Source organism: Narcine bancroftii, chromosome 2, assembly GCF_036971445.1.
Source record: "Narcine bancroftii isolate sNarBan1 chromosome 2, sNarBan1.hap1, whole genome shotgun sequence".
Lineage (NCBI taxonomy): Eukaryota > Metazoa > Chordata > Chondrichthyes > Torpediniformes > Narcinidae > Narcine > Narcine bancroftii.
This window is the reverse complement of record NC_091470.1, coordinates 333611853-333626884: the sequence shown is the minus strand read 5'-3', so window position 1 is coordinate 333626884 and position 15032 is coordinate 333611853. Positions and strand designations below refer to the sequence as shown.

At 37.8% G+C, this 15032-nt stretch overlaps 1 protein-coding gene across 2 annotated transcripts in view; it reads right to left on the bottom strand.

Moving 5' to 3' along the window:
- Positions 1-15032, bottom strand: part of c2h1orf35 (chromosome 2 C1orf35 homolog) — a 36684-nt gene that overhangs the window by 3720 nt on the left and 17932 nt on the right. For both annotated transcript variants that reach the window (XM_069922133.1, XM_069922134.1), the window contains exons 4-5: positions 4126-4208; positions 1551-1623 (exon numbers count right to left, since the gene is read on the bottom strand). In XM_069922133.1, coding sequence (XP_069778234.1) covers positions 1551-1623; positions 4126-4208 — 156 coding nt within the window. The remainder of the gene's footprint in view (positions 1-1550; positions 1624-4125; positions 4209-15032) is intronic.

Genomic DNA, 15032 nt, shown 5'->3' with positions numbered 1-15032 from the left:
ATTAAAATAGTAAGACATACAGTAAAAGTCCACAGTCCCCTATTCACATATATTCTAGGAATTTGGGAGTCTCATGGCTTGGGGGAAAAACTTGCCCAATCTGGATGTTGTGGCCCCAAGGGCTACAGTAATGTGGCAGAAGGGAGAATAGGACATGAGGGTGTGTGGAGTCCTTCACAATGTTTATTGCCTTTTGCCTGCATCGAGTGTTGTAGGTATCCTTCATGGTAGGAAGAAAACCCCAATGAACTTTTCTTCTGACTTCACTATCTTCTTGCAGTTCAAGGAGGTACAGCTTCCAATCCAGGCAATGATGCAATTGCACATGATGCTCTCAATGCATCCTCTGTAGAATACAGTGAGGATGGAGGATGGGAGGTGAACTTTCCTCAGTCTTTGCAAGAAGTAGAGGCGCTGCTCGGGTTTCTTGGTTATGGAACTGGTGTTAAAGGACCAGGTGAGATTCTCTGCCAACAGTGGAGCCATCAATGGTCAGAAGAGTGTGGTCTCAGGTTTCTCTTGAGTCAACAACCATCTTGTGTTTTTTTTAAAACATTCAGATACAGGTTGTTGGCTCTGTATGCTGACTCGTCATTCTTACTAATCAGGCCTTGTCACCCAACTTGATGTGGTTCGAATTGTGTTTAGCTGCACAGTAGTGGGTCAGCTGAGTGAAAAGTAGTGAATCCCATTCTTCAACCATAATTAGAAGTACAAGCAACCAATAACAATTTCAAGTTCATGAACTCCCACAGTCATTTCCTACACAATCTTCCACCCTTTTTCCTGTAGGTACTAGATGATTGGAGTAGTGAAGTTGAAATAGTTGATGTCACAATGGCAGTTGGGGAAAAAAAGGTCCAGAACAAGAATGAGACAAGAACAAGGTGTCCAGGAGGAGGAAGACATTTTAAAGTGGGAGAAGGGATCTTTACTGGGGGTGGAGAACCATGGTTGTGGAAGAAAGCATAGAGACAGAGCCAACAGAAAAAGAGTTCATCATGGCGTGAACTGAACTCATTATCGTGTGGGCGAAGAGGGATGAAGCAGACACCTCCTACTTACTCCTCCAAAAGGACCACACCAAAATTCATCAAACCACTGTATTGCACACCTCTGAACTCATCAGATCACTTGTTTCCTTTAGATGCTAAAAAGACCAGCTGAGTTCCTCCAACATTTTTATGTGTTTGCTAGAATCACAGCATCTGCAGCATATTGTGTTTCAAACAGAATACTTTATTCAGCAAAGATACAAGACCAACGATTGACACTTATGCCCTTCATCAAGGTATATAAAAAAAAATTAATCGTCAAGCTCCTGAACAAAATGGTAGGGGAAGAGGGGCACGGTCCCAAAGACGAGGTAAAAGGCTCGGAATAGAGAGGGAAGGGGTGGAGAGCTCAAGGAAAGAAAACAAAAGGGAAAGGAGGGAGAATGTAGAGTAGGTTAGCAGAAACCAGAGAAGTCAATGTTTATGCTATTCGGTTGCTCAGTAATTATTTTACTCCACCTCTCGGATTTATCATAAAAATGGACCATTCCCTACCGTAAAGATAGCCAGTCCAAGCTTAGCTGCTTCACGGTCTTCTCTTGTTAGCATCATCCGAGAAGTAGTACCACTATAAGGAAGCAGGTTGGATTAAATTGGCTATTCGGAAACAAGGACTCTCTTGCCTGATTAGAAATTTGGGAGTACATGTGATAGGCCCCCCCAAATGACTGACATGACCCAATGGAAGGTCTTTTCAACCATGTGGCAAGCCCCATCTTTCTATACTGTATCTCCTAGTTTCACTATGATTGAGGACAGGGACCAGAAGAGCCAGGAAGATGCTGGAAGATTGGAAACCCCATGGAGAGGCTAGAGATCTAGAACCAGACAGCATTTATAGAAAGCATTATTTGTTGAAAATAGATTAGAATTTATGTTATGTCGAACTAGATGTTAATATCCCTTGTAGCAGAGGCACTAAATAAATCTCTGCTTGGCCAGAATCACACTTTTATTGGAGAAGCTGTATTTAACAAATCTTCTTTTGAAGATGACCATGGTAAATGATGTAACTTATAAGGCACAGTTGACCGAGCTAAGGTTTTTCTCTCTGCAGTGTGGAAGGATGAAGAATATAATAATGAGATGCATAGATAGGGTGGACAGTCAGCACTTTTTTCCTGGGCCAACTATAGTAAATGCCAGAGGACCTCTATTTAAGGCAACTATAGGAAAGCTTAGGGGAGATGTCAGAGGCAAGTTTTTAGAAGCAGACAGTTATGGGTGCCGAGATTGCATTGCCAGGGGTGGTGGAGAAACTCGTAAAATAGGGATATTTAAAAATTTCTTAGAAAGGCACATGGATGAAAATTAGAATGTTGTGGGCGCAAGATTGGGAAGGTTTAGAGTGTAGATGGTTTATATAAATCAGTACAACATAATGGGCCGAAGGGCCTGTTCTGTTCTAAGTCTATAGATCTCAGAAAATGGCAATGTGGGTAGATGGAATTGTGAAAAAAGGCATTTGCTAAGCTTGCCTGTATAGGCCAAGGCCTACGTACATGAGTTGAGGCAACATGTGGCGGCTGTACACTTGAGCCTTGTGAATAGTTCCAGTTGCCATAATACAGGAAAGATGTGGTGGAGGTAGAGAGGATACAAAGTGATTCACAAGGATGTTGCCCAGAATGAAGCCCTGTACGGTGGAAGGTCTTTCAAAGTAAATGACAGACCCATCTCAATTGTCATTGGTTTCACTGTGATTGGGAAGTTTTCCATACAAAGGGTGGCAAATATCTGGAACAACCTGCTAGAGGAGGCGAAGGAGTTAGATACAATTACATGTAATAGGCATTTGAATGCCTAGAATATTTTTTAATCTAAAATGCTGAAAATTGAACTTTTTTGCCATGGATGTCATCTGCACACCAAAGCTCACTTTTGGTGCCAAACATGACCTGTTGCTACACACACTTGGATGCCCAATTCATCATTTATCTCACTTCATCTAACACCACCCCCCACCCCTCCATCACAGGGCAGCCGGTGGGGCTGTCAAATCCACCCTCCCAACCCCTTCTAATTGGAGTGTGTCTTTGCACAAATCTAAAATCAGCTCAATTACTTAACGTACCGCCATTACTATTACTCTATTATTTAAAAAAGAATTCCAAAAAAAATGCCTGGTCCCAAGAGTTTCAGATAAAAGATTCTGTACCTATACTTGGATAGGAAAGACATTGAGGGATAAAGACCTAATCCAAGTAAATGAATTTATGCAAGATAAAGTTACAGTAACTAAGAAAGTCTGCAGACACTGTGATTGTAGTGCAATGTAGGATACAAAGGGTAACCAACATTTCAGGTCTGAGCCCTCCAGCACATCTGTGCATTCCATTATGTAACATAGACATCACATTTGTCATGGAAAGGGTAGACTTAATGGCAGGTCCTCCAAAGAAAGTCTTCGTAAATTTATAATGGATTTTGGTCTCCCGAGGAATTTGTTCAGGGTAGATTCATTACATTGACTGCTAAGACGAGGAAGTTGGCCAATATGAAGTGATTGGGTATGACTATCTTGTATTTCACAAAATGAACAGAAGGCAAGTCTGAAAGGAAGTAACAGTGGATAACAAAAGGCTGCATTTTCAGATCAGTGTCCAGAATTAGGGACAATATCATTAGATAAAGGATGGTCAATTAGGAATTAAATTATATATATAATTAAAAATATATGAAGGGATAACTGGTGATAGTTCTTGTTAGAGCACAACCAGAATGCTGCAGAGACCAGATCAGAAATGGAATTCTTTTCATTACAATACAAAAGAGCAATGAATTTTTATCACTACAATTAATATATTAGCAAAGAAGCCGCACTTGACAAAGTAGACATTTCCAGCTTTACAAAATGTCTTAGAGATAAACCAAATATACTGTGTAAGAAGTTACTGATTTCAAATATATCCAGGAGCTGTTATATCCAACGGCATCTAGTCTTTTATTATATAGCAGGTGAGTTATATACCTTTATACACTGCACTACAGAATATCAAGTGTATTTTTGATCACAGAGCTGTGAACAGATATGGGAGAGCCATGAATGGAAAAACTGAGATCTTATTACCTTGAACTGCCAAGCCCAAGGATACGGTCAACATCTTTGCTATCTGGATCCATCCCCTCACGCTTACAAACCTCTGCCAATTCCTGAAATTAGAGAACAAATTTTTTTTTTAAAAGGGCAAAATCTTTCAACGCTAAATAAAACCACATCCATGCTACCAAGTACAGGGCAGAAGAAGCAATAAACATTAATACAACTTTATAAAAGTTGTGCTTTCCAGAGTAAACAACAGTGATTTAAACAGAGGATGCAAGATACTTCATAAAGGATAGGTTAAATATTGAAGAATATTCTCACATATTAATGTACTTCAAAGAAGAACAAAGTGGATTCCACATTTATAGTTCAATTAATATTGAAGATGGCATACACAAGATACTGTAGATCCAGGGAATCGGAGGAAAAATCTGCTGGAGGAACTCAGCAGCTTGAGCAGCATCAGTAGGAGAAAAATGGTCAACATTTTGGGCAGGAATCCTTCAAGACCTCATAAGGAGTCTGGATGACAGATTTCAACCCAAAACGTTGAGTTCAACCCATCGAGATCCTCCAGCAGGTTGTTTTTTTAAAGCTGGAGAATAGCACATCATGGTGGTCTATACACAACGTACAGAGCAATTTAGTACAGACAAAATAGTACAAATTGCATTTAGAGTACAAAAGGTACAAAGTAGTGCAGGGCTGGGCAACCTACGGCTCATGGGCCAGATCCGGCCCGCCTGCAATCCAAATTTATTCAGCCTAGTGCACAGCTCTCCACCACCCCCACCTGGGTGTGAGCTCTACCTCAGTGCATGGCTTTCTTGCTCTCTGCATTGGAGGCTCCCACTCTCTGTACGTTGGTGACCACCACCCCCCCTGCCCTCTGTGCTGGAGACTCACTCCCCCCATGATATTCTCCCCTTCACGGTGAGATTATTCCGCTGTCTGTGAGAGCCTTCCCCTCTGCATGAGGCCTCTTCTGTGAGAGACCCGTATCTATGAAAATCCACCTCTCTCTGTAAAACCACCTCTTTCTGAAACACTTTTTCAACTTATCTGTGTGTGGTACTCCTCTCACACTTCCTGTTTCTGTATATCTATATGACTCATCTCTCTGTAATCATCTGCCTCTTGTTTTTCACTTCCTCTGTGTGAATCCTTCTCTTTGTGTGCCCCCCCACCCCCATCTGAGCTAAAATCTGTCTCTCTCTCACTTCCTCTCTGTGTGTGTCTAATGTGTGTATCTGTGTGTTTAATGACTAACTCATGATTTTTTTGTGCATTTCCAGATTTGAAGATGCCTTCCCTGACCTGAAATGCATCATCATATTCATTCCATTAATTTATTAATTTATTTCATATATGGTAGCATCAGTGCAGCCCGCCGTTTAACCACTGACACACCACCTGGCCCATGCATGCTAAAAGGTTGCCTGCCCCTGAGATAGCGCATGTAGACTAATGCATACAAACATGTAGAAAATGATAGAGGGTGTACATATGCAGATAAATTACATGCACATAGTGCAAAGTTGTAAATGCAAGATAATATTGATCAGATAATGAGTTTATTGTCATATGCATAAGTGCAAATAAATACAACCTGACCTGATAAAGGCATTTGACATGGCAAACAGGAAGGCTCTCTCGATCATCCCAAGACATTATGGACACCCAAGGAAATACGTAAAAATGATTCAGCTGCTCCATGATGGAATATAGGACAGGTCCTCTGCAGTGGTGATACATCAGCTGCATTTGCCATTTCTAATGGGGTGAAGCCATTGGGGTGTACTAGCCCCAGTCTTGTTCAATCTGTTCTTCACTTGCATGTTGTCATGTGCTGTCCAAGGACTGGAGGAGGGAGTGTACATCAGGTACCAACTGAACGTCCAGACGAAGTGCCTCTACACAGTCATTCAAGAAACACATTTTGCTGATAACTGTGCGCTCTTGGCACACAAAGTTAGTGATCTACAGTTAATGCTGAACAAATTCTCAGATGCCGCTAGGTTCTTTGGCCTGACTATCAACCTGAACAAGACTGAAGTACTCCATCAGTCTATTCCAAAAACCAGCACCATAGAATCAAAACTCAGTTTTTAAAAAAAATATATTTAATTGTTTGCACCATTACAAGAAAAAAATATGAATAAAACATTAATCAAATATCCACAGCCAATTATACAAAATTTTTTTTAATATTTTTCTCCCTATCCCCCCTCCCACCCAAATACCCAAATGTAAGAAAAAGAAATACCTACCATTTAATATACAATAATATTAACATATACAAACATCAATTGTTATTTAAAAAATACTAATTAAGAGAAGTGGATAAGATAGAAGAGGTGGATGGAAAATTATCATTAAAATCCATATATGGTTTCAAAATACTATTAGGATTTTCAACTCGATTCCTTGAACTACGTAATTTTTTCCAAAGAAATACAATTTCGCTTCTCATTATACTATCTACTTAATAACACTTCTCTCTCATCTTTCCATGATATCACTATACATTTCTTTGCAGTTGTTATTGCAATATTTTAAAAAATTTCTTGGTATTTGTCCAATTTCAATTTTGTATCCTTTTCATAAATATCTCGAAGCAAAAATATTCTTGGATCCTTTGGTGTCTTTATCTTCATAATTTTCCCTAATAATAAACTGAGTTCATTCCAAAACCTTTCCACTTTTTCACAAGACCACACTGAATGTAAAAAAGTTCCTATTTCTTTCGCACATCGAAAACACTTATTTGAATAATTAGGATGAAATCCATTTAACTTATGTGGAGTGTAATACAATTGATGAAGGAAGTTATATTGAACCATTTGATATCTAACATTTACTGTATTCTAAACACTTTCATTACATAATTTTGACCAAATCTCCTCCTGAATTTGTATATTTAAATCTTTCTCCCATCGGATTTTAGATTTATATAATTTTTTTTTCCTTACATTCTCTTGTAATTTTATATACATATTAGTAATAAATTTCTTAACAACAAATGTATCTGTTATTATATCTTCAAATTGACTTTGTTTAGTGAGTCTCAAATCTGCTCCCAGTCTCTTTTTCAAATACATTTTAATTGATAATATGCAAAAATTGTATTATGTATATTGTATTTATCTTTTAAATGTTCAAAAGAAAAAAGATCCTAGGAAACAATCCTTTATTCTCTGTATATCTGTACTACACCAATTATCAAATTAAGGATTATTCAAAGTAAAAGAAAAAAGTTGATTTTGTTTAACAACGTTTTTGGTAATTGAGAATTTTTAATTCTGTTCCATACGTTCAAAATATGTTTCAATACGGAAAAAAATCTTTAGTTTCTTTAAATGACTCACTATTCCATTTATACAAAATTAACTCTGCAATAGTTTCACCAATTTTATTCATTTCAATTTGAATACAAGCTGGATTTTTCAACCCATTGATAACAGAACAAAAACCTCAATTGCTTTAAAATAATTCTTAAAATTTAGTAGTCTTAGTCCACTCTGATCATATTTCCACATTAATTTTTCTAAACCAATTCTTGAATTTCCAAAGAAATTCACGTTATTTTATTCAAGTTTCAAAAGAAAAATTCTGGTACTTAAATGGACAATGATTGAAACAAATATTGTATTCTTGGAAAAATATTCATTTTAATACAATTCACTCGTCCTATTAACGTTATTGGTAAATCTTTCCATCTTTACAAATCCTCTTCCAAATTTTTTTAACAATAGCAAATAATTTAAATAAATTACTTATATTTCTACTAATTTTAATTCCTAAGTATTTACTTGCTTCATTTTACCATTTAAATTTTTGTCATTCTTTTACATTGAGAGTAAATAATCTCCACCATAGGCATTACTTCACTTTTATCAACATTCACTTTATAACCCAATACTAATCCATACTCTTTTAATCTCTCATTCAATTTATTTAAAGATATTTCTGATCTTCTTAAATATACTATAACATCATCAGCAAACAAACTAATTTTACGTTCTTTATTACCTACTTCAAATCCTTTAATTTCATTATCAGTTCTAATTACTTCTACTCTCTCTCTGCTAATGGTTCAATCACTAATGGAAACAAAAAGGAAACAATCTTGTCTAGAAGACCTTTCAAGCAAAAAGGGTTGTGAGATTTGTTTATTCGTAATCACTTTTCCTTTTGGTTGATCATACAATGCCTTTATTCAGTTTATAAAAGTATTTGGAATCCTAAAAGCATTAAGTGCCTCTAATGAAAAAAAATCCCATTCCAATCAGTCAAATGCTTTCTCTGTATCCAATGCTACTGTGGGAATCTTTCTATTTTGTGCTATATTTACCAAACATAAAAATTTAACTATGTTATCTGGTGCTTTTCTATTTTTAATAAAAACCAGTTTGATCTAAATTTATTAATTTTGGCAAAAATTCAACTAGCCTATTAGCTAACAAACTTGATACAATTTTATAGTCTGTATTCAATAATGATATTGATCATTAAAATAAGAAGGCTGTAAACAATCTTTCCCTTTTTTTGAAATTACAATTATTAATGCTGTTTTAAGATATTCAGGTAGATCATAAACCTCTTTCATTTGATCTAATACCTATAAGTATTAATAACTCCTTAAACTCTTGATAAAATTCTGGTGGGAAACAGTCATTCACCTGGCACATTATTATGCTGTAGAGACATTAGAGTCTCAAACTTCTTTTACTGAAAAATTCTCAAGACAGTTTCATCTTTTCGTCCTCCTTTAACACCGGTAATTTAATTTGTCTCAAATAATCTCTTATTTTGTCATCTCTCTTGGACTCTGCACAATTAAGTTTAGCATAAAAGTCTTCAAAATTATCATTTATTTCCTGCATTTTGTAAGTTATCTGTTCTGATAATTTCTTTGCAGCAATTATTGTTCTAGAAATCTGTTCCATTTTTAATTGCTATGCTAAAACTTTAAGGGCCCTTTCACCCAACTCATATTTTTGTCGTGTTCTCATTACATCTCTCTCCACTCTATAAGTCTGCACAGCATTGTCTTAATTTCTTCAACTCCAGCAAATTTCTCTTCTCATCTTTATGTACTTGAATTTCCTTCTCCAATTTCATTATTTCTTTATCTAATTGAGTTACTTCTTTCATATACTTTCTTTATTTTTGAAGTATAACTTATTTGACCTCTCAAATATGCCTTCATTGAATCCCATAATACAAGGTTCCTCGCAACTGAATCCATATGAATATTTAGAAAAAATTTTATCTGTTGCCTCATAAAAAAAATCACAAAATTCCCTTTTCTTCAACAAAATAGTATTTAACCTCCATCTATAACCTGCCTTTTGTTCTTCTTCCAATGAAATAGACAAAATTAAAGGTGAATGATCTGATAAAATCTGTGCTTGATACTCCACTTTGTACTCTATATTGAAGTTCTGCATAAATTAAAAACATATCTATCCACGAATATGTTTTAAATCGAAAAGAATAAAAAGAATAATTTCTTTCATTTGGGTGGATTTTTCTCCATATATCCACTAAATCCATATATTTCATTAAATCTGGTACTATTTTTGCTACCTTATTTTTCATCATCTATCCCCGATCTATCTAATTTAGGTTCTAAAGCAAAATTAAAATCCCCTCCCAATAGAGCTTTTCCCTTGGCATTTGATAAATTCATAAAGACATCTTGCATAAATTTGCCATCATCTACATTTGGTGCATAAACATTCATTAAGGTCCATTATTCCTAATAAATCTGATAATTTGCCATAATTATGCTATATCTATATTAATATCCAATATTTAAACTGGTAATTTTTTTATTAATATCACTGTATCTCTAACCTTAGAATTAATAAATCTGATAATTCACCATAATTATGCTACATCTATATTAATATCCAATATTTAAACTGGTAAATTTTAATATTGCTGTACCTCTAGCCTTAGAATTAAAAGATGATGTTATTACTGTTCCTATCAAATCTCTTTAATTGTTGATGTTCTTTTTCTGTCAAATATGTTTTCTGTAAAAAAGCTATGTCTGTTTTAATTTTTTTCAAATGAACTAATATTTTTTTTCTGCTTTATTTGATTTTGAATTCCATTAATATTAATACTAATAAAATTCAATTCATCATCCATCTAAACTCTCATAAAATCCAGTTACCATTCAACTTTCTATCTCCACTCCTAATCCAAAATACAAACTAAATATTTCATAATACATTTATTAAATTTAGGTGTATTAAAGAGAAAAAAAGAAAGGAAACAAAGAAAAGAACAGAAACCCTACGTGCGCGCCCCCCCCCCCCCCACCAAGGCATATGTTATTAACAGTGCATCTTTATACTCCTGATCTATAGGAGTTGTGATCAAAAACCACACCCATCCACTAGATTCCACAGAGGCCAGGCTCATACTCTCACCTAACTCCCCCAAAATATACTATCACTTATGATTCAAATCTACTCAAACTTATAATGATCATTTTTTTTTAAAACAGATCTATAGGGTAAAAACTGTCCTCTCTAATATTCTCTCTCCTCCTAAAACTTATAATCTTTTATTATACATCCCCAACTGCAATCTTTCCACTTCCTCTCTCTTCAAATATCTCTCAGTTCTCGTCTCATTTTCTCAGGCAATGAATCTGCAAACACTTTTGTTTCATTGGGTTCCGTAAAAAAAATTATTTTTACCCTTAGGAACAAAAACTTTTAACACTGCTGGGTACCTTAAAACAAAAGTGTAACCTTTATTCCATAGCACATTTTTAACAGCGTTAAATTCTTTTCTTTGTTTTTCAACAAATCAAAACTTTTATCAGGGTAAAAGAAAATTTTATCATTATAAATCAATGGCGATTGGCTCTCCTTCACTTGCTTCTCAGCCAGCTCAGAGATCTTCCTCTCTTCATAATGAAGCAACTTGACCAGAATCGAACAGCTGATCCGGCTGTGGCTTAGGTCATAATGCTCGATGAGCTCTTTCAAATTCAGTATCTCCTTGAAATTCAGTTACCCCCAAAGTTTGGGGAATCAACAATGTAAAAATCTCTTCATATCTTTTCATTCATCGCCAAAAATCACTGTTGATAACACCCAGCTGACAAATGTAAACAGCTTCAAATACTTGGGGAGCATCATCTCGAGTGATAGGTCTATGAACAAAGAAATCGACTCCAGGATCAGTAAAATCAGCCAAGCCCTGGGGAAGCTGCGTACCAGAGTGCTGAACACAACATCCGCATCTCCACAAAGCTGAAAGTCTAGACAGCTGTGGTCATCCCTTCTCTCCCACATGCGTGCCATCCGTTCCATCTTTGGCATCCATTGGCAAGACCACGTCTCCAACCTGGAGGTCTCGGGTTGCGCAAAGTTGTTCAGCATTGAGTCCCTGATCATCAGGGCCCTGGGCCCAGGTGGAACATGTTATCAGAATGGACGACCACCAAATGCCTCACCAGCTGCTCTATAGTGATCTGAAAACCGGAAGGAGACTTCAAGGTCATCCACACAAGCGCTATAAAGAAACTGTGAAGGAAACCCTACATTACAATGAGATCCTGCCAGAAGAACTAGAAGTTCCAGCTACTGGCAGATCCCATTGGTGAGCCCTGTGCTATGAAGCCTACACCAGTTTTGAAGACAGGCGTTGCCAAAAACTGATGGAAAACTGTGAACAGTGTCACAAAGTAGTAACCACAGCTATTACAAAAACAGACTTCCAGTGCCCCCATTGTGCTAGACTCTGCACTTCCAAACTGGGACTGCAGAGTCACCTTCATGTCCACAGGTGATCTGCACAACGTGTCTTCTTCAAACTGAAGGACAACCAATAAATACACCAAAAATCTTACTTACTGGTACATGGATGCAAGGGATATGGGCGGTTAGGGTTATTCTCCAGGTGCAGGTCAATGCAACTAGGGAGAATAATAGTTTGGCGTAGATTGGATGGGCCGAAAGGCCTGGTTCTGTGCGACAGCTGAACGTGTACTTTAATTAAGACAAAACTCCAATGGTATGCATTAAATTATCCTAATATGAAGAGATAATAATATACAATAAATATTCAGTTAGAATTAGTGCACAAAATAAAAAAGTGGTGTTTCAATAGTGCAGACATGTCCTTTTGTAGTGCCAGAGTAGTTTATAATTAGGATTATAAGGAGAGATTCCACAGCCTGATAGCTGTTGAAAAAACGACATGATGTCAGGCTTCTTCACATGTTTCCCCCAAAGGTAACAATGATAGGAGGTAGGAGCCCTATGATGAACTTGCTACTTTCTACTGTCTTTATATTCCTGGGCCCTCAAATTACCAAATCAGGCCATGATGGAACCAGTTAATATACTTTCACAGTACACCTGCAGAAGTTTGATAGAACATTTGACAACAGTAACACACAGTGTGCTGAATGCAGGGCAACTCTCATACAAACAGTTACACTACACTTTTTTATAAAATAAAACATTAGTGTGAGGTATAAATAGGATCGCTTTGTGGCTATAATGAAAATGTTGCTTTGATCTGCGACTCATCAGGGAGAGTGTGGAATTTATTGACATGACATTCGGGGGAGGGGGGGGTCTGGTAAGTGGACTACTGTCAGGGGTTGGAGGAAAGTTGCTCAGTCATTGGAGAGCGCCCTAGTGGCTACTCCTCTTAGCAACAAATATATTGTACTAGATGATGTTGGGGAAGATGACCAGTCAGAGGTTGGGCCAAGTGAGCCGGTGGTGCAGAAAGGAAGAGGGACAAGGTGGTCATTGGGGACTCCATCGTCAGGGGAACAGACAGAAGGTTCTGTGAACCTGACAGGTATTCCCGCATGGTGTGTGGCCTCCCAGGACCCCAGGTGCAGGATATCTTGGATAGGGTTCAAAGTATTCTGGGAGGAGAAGGTGAGCAGTCAGATGTCTTGATACACATGGGTACCAATAATGTAGATAAAATGAGAGAGGAGAATCTGAAGAGGGACTACCGTGAGCTAAGACGGAGGTTAAGAAGCAGGACCTCCAGGGTTGTAATCTCGGGGTTGCTACCTGTGCTGTGTGCAGGTAGGGGCAAAAATAAAAAAAATCAGTCAGTTAAATGTGTGGTTGAAGGAACGGTGCAGAGTGCAAGATTTCAGGTTCATAGACCATTGGGATCTCTTCTGGGAGAGACAAGGCCTCTACAGGAGGGATGGGTTACACCTGAATACAAAGGGGGCCAATATACCGGCAGTAAGGTTTAATAATGCTGTTGGGTATGGTTTAAATTAATTTGGCAGGGGGGAGGGAACCAGATTGATAGGGAAACGGATAGGAAGGAGAATATAGGGGTGGTTCCGATAGACTGTAAAATCAGAAGGGCAGAGAGAACAAAAAGGGATAATAAAGTATTGGCAGGTGTGTCAGGTATCAAGGTAAGAGAGCAGGGAGGAACAGTCTCAAGGTATTATATATGAATGAACAAAGTATAAGGAATAAAATGGATGAGAGGCACAAATGGACATTGGAGGGTATGATGTTCTAGGAGTAACGGAGACATGGCTGCAGGACGGACAGGATTGGGAAATTAATGTGGTGAAGAAGGCCTTTAGTATGCTTGCCTATATAAATCAGTGCATAGAATATAGAAGTTAGGAAGTAATGATGAAACTGTACAAGGCATTGGTGAGGCCAAATTTAGAGTACTGTGTGCAGTTCTGGTCACCGGTTTATAGGAAGGATATTGACAAGATAGAGAGAGTGCAGAGAAGATTTACAAAAATGTTGCCTGGGTTTCAGCATCTGGAATACAAGGAGAGATTGAGCAAATTAGGTCTTTATTCCTTGGAACGTAGAAGGCCGAGAGGGGATTTGATAGAGGTGTTTAAGATAATGAGAGGGATAGAGAGAGTTGATATGGAAAGGCTTTTCCCATTGAGAGTAGGAGAGGTCATGGGTTGAGAGTTGATGGGCAGAGGTTTAGGAGTAATATGAGGGGGAACTTCTTTACTCAGAGAGTGGTTACTGTGTGGAATGGGCTTCCGGGAAAGGTGGTGGAGGCAGGGTCAATTTTGTCATTTAAGAAAGAGTTGGATGAGAATATGGATGGGAGGGGGATGGAGGGATATGGGCAGAGTGCTGGTAGGTGGATTAGAGGGGGTACTTGGATCATTGTGGACTAGAAGGGCCAAATTGGCCTGTTTCCGTGCTGTAATTGTTTTATGGTTTTATATTATATGGTTATATGGTTAATGTTCCAGGGTACACGTCCTATCGAAAGGACAGAAAGTTAGGAAGAGGAGATGGGTTGGCTCTGTTGGTGAAGAATGAAATTCAGGCACTGGAAAGGAAAGACATTGAAGCAGGTGGAGTAGAGTCTATTTGGATCGAGTTGAGAAATTGCAATGGCAAGAGGACCATAATGGGGGTCATATACAGGCCTCGGAACAGTGGCTCAGATATAGGAAGCAGTATAGATCAAGAATTAAGAGTGGCGTGTCAGAGTGGTAGTGATACAGTAGTTATGGAAGACTTCAACATGCAGGTGGACTGGGAAAATCAAGGGCGTGCGGGAAGGCAAGAGAGAGAGTTTGTAGAATGTGTCTGAGATACATTCTTGGAGCAGCTAGAGATGGAATCAACCAGGTAGAAGTAGATTCTGGACTTGGTACTGTGTAATGATGTGGAGTTAATAAGGGACCTTGAGGTAGGGGTGCCATTAGGTAATAGTGACCATAGTATGGTTACTTTAAATCTGCAAATGGAAAGGGAGAAGGAAAGGATGTCAGAAACATCAGTGCTACAGTTGAATAAAGGGGATTATACAGCCATGAGGAAGGAGCTCGCCAAAATAAAATGGAAGGATACCCAAGCTGGGAGGACAACTGGGCAAAAATGGCAGGTATTTCTAGGCATTTTTCACAGGATTCAGGA